The 15320-nt window shown below is 35.9% G+C and overlaps 1 protein-coding gene across 1 annotated transcript in view; it reads left to right on the top strand.

Moving 5' to 3' along the window:
* The window catches only part of LOC132118482 (cadherin-11), a 64978-nt gene that overhangs the window by 33580 nt on the left and 16078 nt on the right, over positions 1 to 15320 (top strand). The window contains exons 3-5 of the mRNA XM_059528342.1: positions 1437 to 1731; positions 1881 to 2000; positions 4556 to 4723. Of these exons, the coding sequence (XP_059384325.1) occupies positions 1437 to 1731; positions 1881 to 2000; positions 4556 to 4723 (583 nt within the window). The remainder of the gene's footprint in view (positions 1 to 1436; positions 1732 to 1880; positions 2001 to 4555; positions 4724 to 15320) is intronic.

Raw genomic sequence — 15320 nt, 5'->3', positions numbered from 1 at the left:
AGACTGCAGTATGTAGTGAACATTGTGCAGCTCCTAATCTACTGTGATATACGTAGCCAAAGTCTGTTTGTTTTTGCAGGTTTATTTGGCACATTCATGTTCATGTTCCTCACAGTTCCCCTGTGACCTTATTGGTCGGCTGAGCTAATGAATTTTCTGCCCGGCCAATCACCAGCCTCCTATCAGTCCAAAAACACCTGGTGTTCCTCATATCAGGCACACTGGATATCTGGATGCAGAGGTCTTTTTTAGCCCCTGGTGAAAGGTGCCCTTTCACAGTGATCCTGGATCAGTCTGCCTGCCCAGAGCTCAACCAGAGCAATTATGACTTTGTTGGAAAGTATTAAAAAGCAAATGCCTTTTTATTAGCAATGGCTGCAAAAACGAGGAAGCTGCTCATTTATTATGGACAGTTTTTCCCGATATCATTTTTTATACTCGGATATTACATTTGTGTGGTTTGGCCTTAGAGGATCTCAGTTACTGAAAGCAACAAACACATCTCATTACCTCATGGAGTTATTTATTCACATGGAACCAGTCGGTCTCTCAAGTCATTATCTTCATGGGATGTTTTTTAGAAAAGAATATTAGCCAAGTGAGAAAATAGCATTAGATTTAGGTAACACCTTCTGTGGTGCCTGTGCATAAAATGCATTATAAATTTAGGGGATATTGTTCTTCATATCTCAAAGTCTACTTTAGATCTACCGGCCATCTTTCAGGAATGTTGCAATATTTATGAATAAGAAATAAATATGTGTATCTGGCTTAAGCAATTTTTTTTTTTTTACTTTAGTGTTGGTTTTTGAAAGAAGTCTCTAATACTCACCAAGGCATACTTTATGTGATCAAAAATACAGTACAATTGGTCACATTGTGAAATATTATTACAAATAATAATGACTGCTGAAAATTATTATTATTATTATGATTTTAAAACATCATACTGACCACAAATGTTTAATGGTATATATGTGCCAACAGTAATAAGCAGTTAAAGTTATATTTAATGTATTTATATAGAAAAAGCTTATAATATAGAATTTTTTATTAGTTTGTAATTGAATTTAATATTAAGTTTGAATGTTCATTCGCCCCTAATATCAAATGACAGCATACATAAAAAATAATAGATAATATAAATATTAATATTACTGTATCACTTGCATCGTTACTGATTCTTTAAGCATTCAGGAATAATATGTGATTAAACGTAATTAAATATAATTTATAATTTAATTTTTTTTAAGTTTTCAACAAAATAATTAGAATATAATACATTATATACAGTATGAAAGTATTGTGAAAACAGCTGTAATACAATATATATCATGAAGAATTATGAGTGCTTTTTATACTGTACATACAGGCTTCATAAAAATGGAATTTGTTGATGACTTTGAGAATTTTCTGACATATCTTCATTCCTCCAGCTTCACTCAAGTGTGGACAGAGGTGATGGACGAACCAAATACATATTAAAAGGTGAGGGGGCCGGTTCGGTGTTCGTCATTGACAGCAGAACGGGGAACATCCACGTCACCAAACCCCTAGACCGTGAGGAAAAGGACCAGTACCGCCTTATCGCCACGGCAACAGACCGACAGACCGGCCGAGCCCTGGAGCCCTCATCCCAGTTCATCATCCGTGTGCAAGACATCAATGACAACCCGCCTCTGTTCCTGGGCGGCCCGTACAGCGCCACCGTCCCTGAGATGGCCAACATTGGTACTGCGCTTGGCTTCACACACACACAAATGCCCTCTGACTGCTGTCAGCTGTGTTTGGAAGAAAAGACGGAGGTTCACATGCTCATTGAACCTTGAGTTTGTCAAAAAAATATATCTTATTTCGTCTCGCTCTCTCTCTTTCCTTAGGCACATCGGTTATTCAAGTGACAGCCACAGATGCTGATGACCCAACGTATGGGAATAGTGCCAAACTTGTGTATTCAGTGATTCAAGGCCAGCAGTACTTCACCGTGGACCCGCAGTCAGGTGTGTGTTCGGTTTAATTCTTTATGATTAGATATGCAATATTTTTCATTTTCAAAGGGTGATGAAATGCAGAACTTTTATTTTATGTCTTTCAAGGTTAGTTTATAAAGGACCAATTTTACCAACAGTTTGCATCAACGCAGACCCTCTTTTGGCATCAAAAGTGTGGTATATAATATTGACGGCTAGTAGCTGACATAGGCACAGTGGTCCAAATTTAAAATAGTGGAGAGAGTTGTTTCTCCCGCTCCTCCTCCTTAGACTCAATGCTCATGCAGGTTGCCAGATTGAGGACATGCGATAGGAATGACAATGAAATCCGTGCACACTGTAAATTGATGAGCTGATTTATCCGTCTTGTCCATTTCAGGGGCCGGTTGCATAAAAGGTTTAGACTAATCTTAACAGTTAATCATCTATTTTTTTTTTAACTGGCCCATTTTTTTTTTTTTTTGATTACACTAAAATATAAGACTGATTTGGTTAACTGCTAATTGGTCAAATTAGTAGAGGCTAAGTTTATGCACATAGCTCCAGTGCGCTAATTTTCCATTGTTTTTCTGTGTAAACACATGCTAAACAGACGTATATGACAGTTGCATTTGTGTCTCACATATTTTGCAGCATCTCACGCATGCATTTTTACAATGCTGAACAGTGGACCAATCAGAGAACCCAGGAGGGGCATTGCAAGTTTTGTTTACAGTAGCAAATTGATATTTTATTTGATGTCAACATGACGGAGGAGGCATTTTATACTGTGCTTTTTTATAATTAAAGACACGTTCTGTGTGAATGGTCCTATACACTGTGTTTTCCACCAACTGGCAACCCAGGGTGACACATTTCAAAGTAGAATAACTGGTGTTAGCATTGTTTATCTGGGAAACAAGTACAGTATGTGAACTTAGCATGTTTCTTAAATATCTGCAGATATATTATGCTATTTTTAGCAAAGTCAAAAAATGATCCATGCAGTGAAACAGCAGTGATGAGAAGGCATGGATGAGGTTATTTTTTGCAGCTAACCTTATAGGAATAGTGCACCGAAAAATTAAAATTCTGTCAATAGTTGCTTACCCTCATGTCACTACAAACCTATAAAACCTTCATTAATCTTTGGAACACAAATTAAGATATTTTTGATGAAATCCGAGAGCTTTCTGGCATAAAGTCCATGTCGGTAGAAATCACGTTCTTGGGGCACATAGACCGGGCATTTTACCATCAGCAATTAATCCCCCCCCCCCCCCCCCACACACACACCGTGCACGCCACTGTCTACGCCCCCTCTTTTACAACATGTCATGCATTTTGATACTCAAGATGGCAAGCACTGTAACAGAGCAGTATATATTTGAGCCTGAGGCAGAAGAAACTGAACAATGCAACTCAACCACAACGATTGCAATGGTCTGTCTCAGCGTGGTAATTGCTTTTGCTTGCTTAATTTTCTGTATTTCAGTTTAAAAAAAAACTATTATTACTTGTTGTTTTACACAAGATGCCGCGTGTGCGTGGGTATGTACTGATTGCATTAGCAACACTCAAACAATGATACACTTGGTGTCTTCATGGTGTTAAATTCTGGTTTGATGTTTATAACAAACACTGTAAAATTAGAAATAAATGTATTTACCTGCATTGTCACTTGAAATGTAAAGAGAAAACAAAAACGTTATATTTTAGTTGCTCAGGCACATCATTTAAAAAAAAATTCAGCCATGCATTTCCGTTAGTTACAAAAGATTTCTATTTTTCAATTTTATTTATTTTTCATATAAATGCTGTTCTTTCTGTTTATCAAAGAACGCTGAAAATTCAGCTTTGCAATTGCAGGAATAAATTACATTTTAAAAAATTTTTATAAATCAATTAATAAATATATTTATATATAAATAATAATCATCATCATTATAATACTTTTTTTAATGTTTTTATATTTTCTTTTATTTTTTGGATCAATTGAATGCAGCCTTGGTGAGACAAAAACATAAAAAATGTATAAAAACCTTTAACAAATTTACCAAACAAACTTCATACTTATCTCAGAAGATTAATAAAAACACTTTTTTCTGTAAAAAATGATGACACAGGCAAAATATATTTGATTGGTTTGTGTTTTCAGCATATTTTGACTCTATGTTCCCTAGCTAGATAAAATTATCTTGGTCAAAAAATCAGCAGGATCAGCAACAAGGGTTTTCGAATTCATCACAGAAAACCAAAGATTTATATTTTGCAAGGCATGAAGACAATAAATGCATGTACAATAAATGTACAATATTCACTGGCATGTAAGAACAAGTGACAGTTCCATCCACTGTAATATCTGTCTGACCCATCAGAAGCAGTCAGATCTGTATTCTGCTAAAGTTTCTGTGAATGAAACTCAGGGCAGGACAGCAGTGCGAGGTGTAGGATGTTCAATGTGATGCCTTTTAATTCTCTCGTTTTACCTAATTACTTTACTGGCATGAAAGTTGCTCAGTATTGCCAAAGCAAAGTGATGTTTGCTCTGAGTGATCTGTTCCCATCACTGTCTCTCTCGGCAGGTATCGTGCACACAGCAGTGCCTGACATGGACAGGGAAGCTCAGGCGCAGTACCAGGTGGTGCTCCAGGCAAGAGACATGGGTGGCCATCAAGGGGGTCTGACAGGGACCACCACTCTCACTGTGCACCTCAGTGACGTCAATGACAACCCGCCCCGCTTCACTCAAAGTGAGTCACACATCAAGCCCTGCTCCAGAACAAATAAAAACCCAGTCTAATCTAGTCTGTCTACTCTAGTCCACAATTCATTCTGTTGAAAATATTCTATTCTGTTGTAATCTATTCTTGTTATCTGCTGGACTTTATTACACTGCTTATCTGTCCTAGTCTAGTCTACTGAGCTTTGTTTTATTCCAGTTGTCTAATCTGGGCAGATTTAGTCGAGTCCAGTTTAGTGTACTTTGTTATGTTCTAGTGTAGTTTATCTCTAATGTACTAAATTTTACTATTCTATAATATACTATTCTATTCTGTTCTGTTCTGTTCTATTTTGTTCTATTCTGTTATGTTCTGCTCTGTGAGGGATGATATCTAATCTAGTCTACTATTCTATTCTATTGCAATCTTTTATATTCTATTCTATGAAGTATCATTTCTAATCTAGTCTACTTCACTATTCTATTTTGCTTTACTTTATGACTCTATTTAATTTTATTGTAGTTGTCTATTCTAGACAGGTTTAGTCTAGTACAGTTTAGTCTACTTTAGTGTTATTTTCTAGTCTAGTTTATCTCTAATCTACATAGTTTTCTATTCTATTCTATTCTATGAAGTATCATATCTAATATAGTCTATTCCACTCCACTATTACATTTTTTCTTTCTTAGTTGTGCTTTAATCTGCTTTACTTTATTACTCTATTTAATATTATTTTAACCTCTCCTAGTCCAGTTTAGTATACTCTGTTATGTTCTAGTCTAATTTATCTCTAATCTAATTAGTTTTACAATTCTATTTTATTCTATGAAGGGTCATATATTATACTCTAGTCTACTCCATTATTCTATTCTATTCTATTCTATTCTATTCTATTCTATGAACAACCACATCTAATTTAGTCTACCCCACACCACTATTCTATTCTATTCTATTCTATTCTATTCTATTCTATTCTATTCTATTCTATTCTATTCTAGTGTTTGCTGTTCTTCTCCCATCTGTGTTGTCTATTCTAGTCTAGTCTATTTATTTAATTGTATCATCTCATTTAATCTGGTCTAGTCTGACCTGATCTATTCTGCTATACTGCACTGTTTTATTTAATTTTTTCTAGTATACTTGTTCTATTATAATGATCTAATCTGGTCTGGTTTAGTCTAGTCTTGTCTACTCTGTCTGTTCCAGTATAGTATAGTCTAGTCAACTTAACTTTCTTCTATTCTATTTTAGTACACCACACTGTTTATTCTCTAGTCTGGTGTAAGTAACTTTCTTTTCTAGTCATCTAGTAATCTGTTTTAGTTAACTAATACTAGGTTATTATTTAATTGGTTATTATTAATTGACATAAAGCTTAAATTCAGTGAAACATACGTATTAAATGAAAAACAAATGCCTCGGCAACTAACTGAAATAATATTAAAGTCACCAAAATTGCAAAAAACAAAATATAAAATATAAACAAAAAAAAAAATTGGAGCTAAATAGATATAATTAAACAAACCTCTATTATGATCTGGTCTACTCATATTCTGGTCTTGTATAGTGTCCTCTGTTCTGTTTCAGTCTTAGTCTAGTCTCATTTATTTTCCATGAGCTCTCTTTCAGAGCATATAAACTCTGAATTCAATAGCTATTTTGTTGTGAAGATCAAAGAGTCTCAGTGTGGGCTCTTTATATCCCCGTCAGCATACACCCTTTCCATTAGTTGCTCTAATGACACGCAGTGCACTGTTTGCTAACATCACAAGTGCTGTTTCCACGTCCACGGTCAGACTAACCAGCAGGAAGAGAAGAGAAGTGGGCGTTCAGGTTTGTGTGTGACATGATGTAACCTTTTGAAATAGATTCATGCTTTATTTCTCTTCTACTTTAAATCACTTGGCCCTATTTTCCTGACTGCACTTCTGTCCAATTGTTAGCCACAGAAAGCTTATTACACACATACTATTCATGCTGCGGATGCTGTCTTATTGCAGTAATTGATTGACAGCTCAAAGACGCGAGTGGTGGTTTGGAGACTGTGGGCGTGATGTCAGAAGATGACACATGAGGGGCTGACTTGCGTCTGCTGAATTATATTCTGTGTGATTGGGATGTGATCTTATCAGTTGTACACAAGAGAGTCATGACTTACACAATTACTTAGCTGCATAAATTCAATCGCCAGTCTGAACTGTTCGAAATGGATTATTTCCCTAGAAATGTGCTGAATATGATGGTGTATCATATTTGTTGCGCTTCAATAATATATTTACTTCTGTTCATCGACTTCCTGAATCAATCCCTCTAATCACAAATGCTCAAGCCACCTGTTGTTTGTTTCTCTTACAAAGAACAGCATGAAATGTATAAAAGCTGGTTTAGTACACTGCACCGTTTTATTCTAGTTTACCGAACCTTGTTTGATTCTAGTCATCTAAGCTGGTCTGGTCTAGTTTAGTCCAGTCTAGTGCAGTTTGGTTGTAAAAACTAAAACTATTATTTAAAAACATGAAATAAAGCTGAAATAAAGTAATAATAATAATGACAAGCTTATGTAAAACATAGAAACAAGATATTTGTGTGTGTTTTACATATCCTTGTTTTATTAATGTTGCATGTTGCCTCCTTAAACATCATTAAACACTTGTGATAGTTTGTGTTTGAGTCCGCCAGAAAAGTTGAATGTCAGCTTTAAGACATTAAGTATGGGGAGGAAGTCAAATGTGCAGAGCATGCTGGGAAACCAAAGAACAGAGACATTTTGATGTTCAGGGAGGCGACATACAAAATTATATGTCAAAAGTGTGTGATCTTTTGAACAGGGTTAACGATTGGTAGATCAGGGCCAGGTTTCCCGATAACAATTGATCTTAGAGCTTAAGAACGTTTTTTTTATGAGTCATTTTGTGATCGTTCGTTATTGTTTCACGTGCGTTTCCCAAAAATGCACTTAACACAGTCGCACGTAGCTGTGATTTAAGTGCTACTTAGGAGTCGCTGTCCGTTTGTCAAGTGCTAAAATGTCACCTTATAGAATGGCTCGTAATTGTAGTAAACAATCGTTTATTAACGTTAACCTAATGCTGCGTTCCAGACAGACAACTTGGATATAATAACTATAATACAATACAATATTATATTATATTATACTGTATAATATTATACTTTACATAATAATATATAATATACTTTATATACTTTATATATTTATATATTATGTTAGGTAAAAAATGTTAGCCTGAATGTACTACAAGTCGCTTTAGATAAAAGTGTCTGCTAAATCCATACATTTATTTACATTTATTTATTTATACACAGTATAGAGAGAGAGAGTGAGACGTTATTTTCGGGTCAAATACATAGTTGGTTTTCATGCACTTCAGCAAGACATTGACATATTTTTTCCCCCAGTCTTTGAATTGATTACTTATTTTATTCGTTTTTTTATTATTATATATATTTTTTCAGTCATCTAATTTAAATGTGTATTTCTATTTTTTCTGCCCTTTTTAATTATTTCATTTTTAAATTAATAAAAACAAAAAATAGTCATAAAGTGTACGATAAAGCACAATCAAATCCTTGTATATTATAATCACATTGCGCTTGATTCAAGTTAAAGGTGTAATTTGCCGATTGTCCTGCAGGTGACTGCATAAATCTGTCTTCTTACGATGCACTTAGGGCTTAACGATTACTCCAGAGCACTCGTAGATCTACAATGATTTTCAAGAGCCTGTCCTCCAACAAAAAATGACCATATAGGTCGTTTGTGCAAGCACCTTATTATGACCTATATTTACGTTTTAAAGTTAAGCAGCCTCTAGCGGGCATAAAAATAATGAAATGACATATTACGTCATTACCAATCAAAACGCACGTTTATTTAAATGCAATGTGTGGACTTTTTACACCAATCTCACAGTAATTTGTACATATTTTACTAGGTGGCTTATTCGTTCGAATGACCACACCTAACCCCACCCCTAAACCTAACCCTCACAGAAATCATGCTAAATTATGATTTATTGAGCATATACATTTTACGTGCACATCCGTTCTCTGGGATCGAACCCATGATAGCATGATTGCATATCATGGTATAACGCAATAATCTATCAACTGAGCTACACGAAACACAAATCACAGTGCAAATAAAAGAGTACAAAACATTAATATGAAAACGACCTTTTGCCGATAGGGGCGCAATTGTAGTATATGCTCTGATGGGTCGTATTTCAGGGATTTGGACAAATGACCTATACGAGCGTATTGGTTGGAGGATAGGTTGATTTTCAAGTGCTACTTAAGTTACGATGCTTTTGCGAAACAGACCGTAATATTAAGATCAGTCGTACGATCATTTTTACGAACTTCTTAGGCTTACGAAGCTTTTGGGAAACTCAGCCCAGATTAATTCACGAAACATTTTGTGATTTGTTCAATCATATTTTTTCTTGTGTCTGCTGATTCATACCTCAAACTCCATATTAGCCCCATAGGTTTGTGATTAATTAAGCAGCAGCTTGACAGTGAAAACTGTTTAACACCCAGTGAAGTGGTGAATTTTCCTCGTCTCACCAGCTGATTGAAACTCTGAATATATAAAAAAGACTGCAAATTAGTTACAGTTGGTTATTTTCTGCACATTTTAAAACCATTAAATTACTCTCACTGCCCCCTGGTCACTTAGGATTTTTTCTTATATAAAAAAACTTTATAAAGTTTATAATATATATAATAAAGTTTTAGTGTGGCAAATATCAAGTAAAAATCATAAAGTAATAACTTCATTAAAACCCATTCCTGCACAACCAATATCAAATATTAAAATGTTAAAACAGGGCATGACACACTTGGTCATGCTTAAAAATGAGCCTAAAAGCAGTTTCAAATGGTTAATTAAAAACTGGATAATGGAAAAAAGAGCCAGAGCATTAAATTGAAATATTTCCCCCAAAGTAGCAGTATGGGTCACTCCAAGTTTATTTATTTATTCTTGTTCAGTTTTTGGGGTTCCCTTAGCACTGATAACAGGACACATTTCTATTTTGTCTCTATTTAGATTCTCTTACTGAGTTTGTATTCTGATCGTCTACACTACAGCAGGGTCAGTCAGACGGTCAGTTGCTTGGACCACTTTCTCTCTTATACTTTGTTGTGTGTATGTTGTGACGAGTCAGCTGCCTCCTCCCTGATTATCATCGGCACCCCGTCCTAAATCGCCGCCCTTTATCAGGCTCCCGACAGGAGTGGGTGTGTGAGAGAGGAGGGGTGCTGGATGAGCCAGGGCTGGCGGCATGTGATGGGGCGCACCTGATGAAAATGGAGCCTCATCACCGCTGCTGTTTAAAAGCCCTACGCGCCCCTCCTCGGGAGACCGGTCTCTTCCCCGTGCATGCACACTGGGGAACACATTGTGTTTGATTCACTACGAAGAACCTGCTTGTGAAAAATTCATTGTATGTATACGTGCCATTTTTGATTCACGTCTTTGGAGAACTTTAGGAATGATTTGTTTGTCAATCTGATTGGTCGCCTTATGAATTTAAAGACTCAAGAGTCCTTCGTTTTGGAACCGGTTCATATGATTAATTCATTTGGGAATCGGTATAGCTTGGTCGCGCTGTACAGTATGTATTCGATTCTCAAAAAAGAACTGGCATAGGTTAAGGTATAACTACTTTGTTAGTATTTTGAGTTCTATGCTTTGTTTGATATTTTATGTGCAAGATTAATTTTAATTTTGACTGACTTGATCTTGTCTAGTTGAGCGCAAAGGTGCATTTTCCTACGACCCTGATCAATTTGTTTTGCGCTATTTAATATTTTGCCTTAATGTGGCAACGTAATCAAAATAACATTAATGCCCATGTAAAATAAAGTATTTTTCCTGCTACAAGGCAAAAGTACTACATCAGTTCAGTAACAAACTAGATATTACCTACAAAATTAACTTTTTGTAATGTCTATTGTTATTTTTTGTCACAATAATATCTTAAATTACCTTCATTTGTAAATTCTTCTAAGAAAATATAGAGATGTGCATTTAATTTGCAATTCATTTGATTAATTAATTTGCATTCCATGTAATTAATTCAATTAAATGTGATTGTTTGACACTCTAGTTTTTATGAGACACCCACTCTCTAATTGCCGTTTTTAGATATTGCACAAGAGAGAATTAATTGGTTATAATGTCACACAGTGATATATAATGGCACAAGGGATAGAGAGCACACTAGCATGCTATTTCTGGCACATACAGTATAGCATAAATTTATGATATTCTGAATTCAGCCGATGTGCTCATTTGCACATTTAAGAGCCACATGATCACAGGAATGCTGGTTCAAATGCGACCTGCGTGTTCATTTTCTGATTCTGTTCTTCTTCTTTCTCTCTCTTCTTCCCCTATCCTATATAATAAAAGGCAAAAAGGCCTATAAATAAAATATCTAAGGGAAAAATGTTAGATAAATGTGTTAACTGTCTTTCAAAAATTGTGCTCTAAAACATATTTAATTCATCTCCTAAGGTAACACATTAAGTTAACACAATATCTTTGACAGTTCTAATAATGTATGAATAATAATTAAGGTGCATGCTAATGCTTTTTAATGCAGTGTTAAGTAAAATTGTGTCAGAAATTATGTCATCCAGAATCCCGGCCAGACTGTCACCTGTTATTTAACACAGATTTAACTAACCTAAACTACTGTTCAAAAGTGTGGGGTCGATAGAAGAAGAAATTAATACTTTTATCCAGCAAGGATGCATTAAATTGATCAAAACTGACAAGAAATTTGAATAATATTTCACGTTACTGTTTTTACAGTATTTTGGACCAAATAAATGCAGGCTTGGTGAGCATAACAGACTTCTTTTAAAAACATTCAAAAACTCAAACCTAATTTAACACATTTAATTGAGCATCTGACTGTGCATGTGCATAGCAAGACCAACCATGTTTAAGTTAAAAAAGCACAGTATATAATGACAATTTGTCTGATTTTTTTCCATATTTGAAATACGATCTTAATTTAGACGAACATTTAAATACCTTTTGGTGTTTCTCCATTGAATGAGCTATATAATCATGGCTGTAAAATAGCATTATAAATATAGTGCCAGAATAAACTGACTTACTTTAAATGGTAAATTCTGGTCTTGTAGCCTCTCTTAAAGAGTTAAATCAAGTGTTTTATATTAGAAAGCCATTGTGTAGAGTTGGGCCAGAACTGGAAAACCAGTGTACAGTGATTGTGTACGATGATCCTCTTAAGCGATTCAGCGCTCTGCAGGATCTGACAGTGATCACAGAGAAAACAAACAAGTCGCTGATCATCTCAACCACATCCTGTGTGCCTCTCAGGATGCTGTGCTTTATTTCCAGGTCTGGCTGATGTGTTAAGGACGTAGTGCCCTGACTCTCAACAGGAGCCGATTCACAGTGTTGTAAATAGTGTCACTAAATCTCTCAAACAAGCCTTGCACCCACTGACCCGTGATCTGTGACTGTTTTCATTCTCAGCGCAGCTCTTTCCAAGCGCTAAAAACCCCTGCGCTGTGTGTTTGAAGGAAATATATAAAAAGCGTGGTTTGGTGTCTTGGGCGTAGGGAGCATCTGTGTGTACGTGTGTATGAAATATTTGATGATTTCTATGAAGATAAGACGGTTGCGGTATGTGCTGTGTGTGTGAGATATCAAAGTCTGAGAGGTGAGAGTGAGTGACTGTGGATTTGATAAGGCTTATGGGTTTCTGTCAGTCCATATCTGTCGGCTTTAATAAATGCGTGTGTGAGTGAGTAAACAAAGCCCGGAGCTGTTCGCACCGCTTGAGTCACCTCTGAGCTAGAGAGGTCCAGTGAGTTCCAGTGAGACTCGTAACTCAACATGGCCCCCCGAGTTAGACAAGTCAGCTCATTTTGGCGATACAAATCATCATCCAGAACTGTTCAGACTCGACTCGACCGAGCTTCTGTAACACCTGCAAAAAACCTGGTCTAAAAGACTGACAGGAACATTTTTATTTTTTGTACGATTTTGTACGACGCTGATAAAAAGGCACAGATGCCAACAAACTGGGTGATTCCCCTGGTTTTTGAATGCTGAAGTTTCTGAAGTTTACAGAAAAGATTAGAATGCTCGTGTTTGTTGGAATTGCCGGGTTTGACGCTTGCTTGTTTTCCACCTCGTTAGTCAGAAACAAGGAGACACGCAGCATTGTTTGCACCAACAAAGATACAGAGAAGACTTCTTCTCCTCCTGTGGACCCCATAAAACCGAAATTGGAGGTTTGTAGCTTTTAGTGTGTGTGTGTGTGTGTGTGTGTGTGTGTTTGTTAGCTCTTTACACTCTTAAAAATAATGGCTTCTAATGAGGGGTTTTCACAGCGATTCCGTAGAAGAATCATTTATGGGTTCCCCACAGAACATTTCAGTAAACAGTATTTAAAGGAATAGTTCACACAAAATTTTTACATCTGCTGACCTTTTTACTCACCTTTAGGTCATTCAGTATGTAGATGATTTTTTTCTTCATGCATTTCTTTCAAACACACACCCTTCGCTTTGATGGACTATAGTCATGTGGATTACTTGTGGTTTGTTGTGATGTTTTTATCAGGTTTTTAGACTCTTATTCTGGCAGCACCCATTCACTGCAGAGAAACCATAGGTGAACAAGTGATGTCATACTACATTTCTATAAATCTTTTCTGGAAGAACTTTTTAATAATCTAAATAAACTTTTTTCACTTTAAAGAACCTTTTGCGCAATGGATGTTGTATAATGAACTTTTAACAGATGTTTAACATGTTCTTTTTATTTCTATCCTGGGAAAATGGACATCAAATACTATCACTGACTAGCAAGTATCAAATCCTAGTTTGGCGTTTTATCTTTAACCTTGTCATATGTGGGTGTTTCTACAACTTCAGACACTTTAATGTTGAGACTTTTGACCATGCATTCATCACTTATAGTTCAAATGTCTTTATGTGTCCTTTTTATTGTTTTCCCCTCATCGCAAACCATATTTAATAATCTAAACAAAGAGGATCATGTGACACTGAAGACTAGAGTAATGATACTGACAATTCAGCTTTGCATCACACAAAATAAATTACATTTCAACATATATTCAAATAGAAAACAGTTCTTTTAATTTGTAATAATATTTCACAATATTACTGAATGCGCTGTAAATTGTGAAATATTATTGCATTTCATCCGTGGGACTAGTGATGTGCCCTACCAAGTACACTCAAACAGTAAAAGAGTATTTAAAACTGCTGCAGGGACCCATAGCTAATGATTAGTGATATTTATTCCAAACACAACAATGATTGTTTAATGGCCATCGCTACAAAGATTGACTCTCATAAGCCCACAGAGGAAGGACTAGAGTATCATAGTGCATATCATAATTATGAAGTAGATTATGGTGTTGATGAATCTGGCGACTATTATCACCGTGCCAGAGATAATGATAATCTGTGTTGCGTCTCTTTCAGAAGGCTTCGGCCTGTCTGTAGAGTGCCACGGCTTCCATCAGCCTTCCCTACAGATCCTCTCTTCAAAATCCACGCGATTAATATTTTATTTAAAGTTCAGAGCTTTCCGCATCAGTACGCAGCAAAAACGCAGCTGAAAAATACAGCTTGGAGACACACAATACGTCTTCCACCCTCTCCCTCCCTCCCTCCTACATGAATACATACTCTCTGCCTTTCTGTCTTTCGCTTTCTCTACCTATTTTCCCTTTCGTTTCCCGGCTCTCCTGCTGCCATTTCCTCTTTTGTTCTTTCTATCTCTCCCCTAATCTCTCCTCATCCCTTTCTCCTCCTCTGAATAATACACAGTGTTAATACACTGTGCAAAGAAGCCATATTGTATTCCCACAGTGTGTTTCTGTGATCATCTTCTCTTGGCTGCGCTCAGCTTTAATGAATGTTAGGAGTTATTAGCTGGCACAAACTGCCTCTGGTGAATCACACTGTCTCAGCCTTTGTTGTTTGCGTGATTCATTTTCTGTTTTGGAGCAAATTTGGCTCTTAAAAGAAGCAAGGAATCATCAATGTCCTGCTTTATATTTCTATAACACTCTCTTTTTTTGGATCTTTCTTATTCTGCCTCTCTGATATCCTCTTTCCAAAAGCATGTTTGGAATTTGTGGAATTAATAATTAGTGTTTTTGCAGCGAATACTGTAGTGATGCTCCTCAAACATTCTGTTTCTAAAACTAAGGCAATTATATCTATCTATCTATCTATCTATCTATCTATCTATCTATATATCTATCTATCTATCTATCTATCTATCTATCTATCTATCTACTGTAACAAATAGATGTTGTACGTGGCGCTTTTATCACACTTACTGTTACTCATATTTAAAATTAGGGATTGATCCAATAAAAATAAATAATCTAAAAAAATGATCCATTTGTGGTACATGCATAAATGATTATGGATCAGAATATCACTCTTTTGACTTGATTCAGTAAGCAACCACCCAAAACACCCTAGAAAGCAGATAAAGTTAGCTGAGAACCACTCAGAGCTCTTTGGAAACACATTTGTTTTTGTTATGGTGATTGATCATGGTATAAGATCT

This window comes from Carassius carassius, chromosome 37, assembly GCF_963082965.1.
Source record: "Carassius carassius chromosome 37, fCarCar2.1, whole genome shotgun sequence".
Lineage (NCBI taxonomy): Eukaryota > Metazoa > Chordata > Actinopteri > Cypriniformes > Cyprinidae > Carassius > Carassius carassius.
This window is presented reverse-complemented; position numbering and strand designations above follow the sequence as displayed.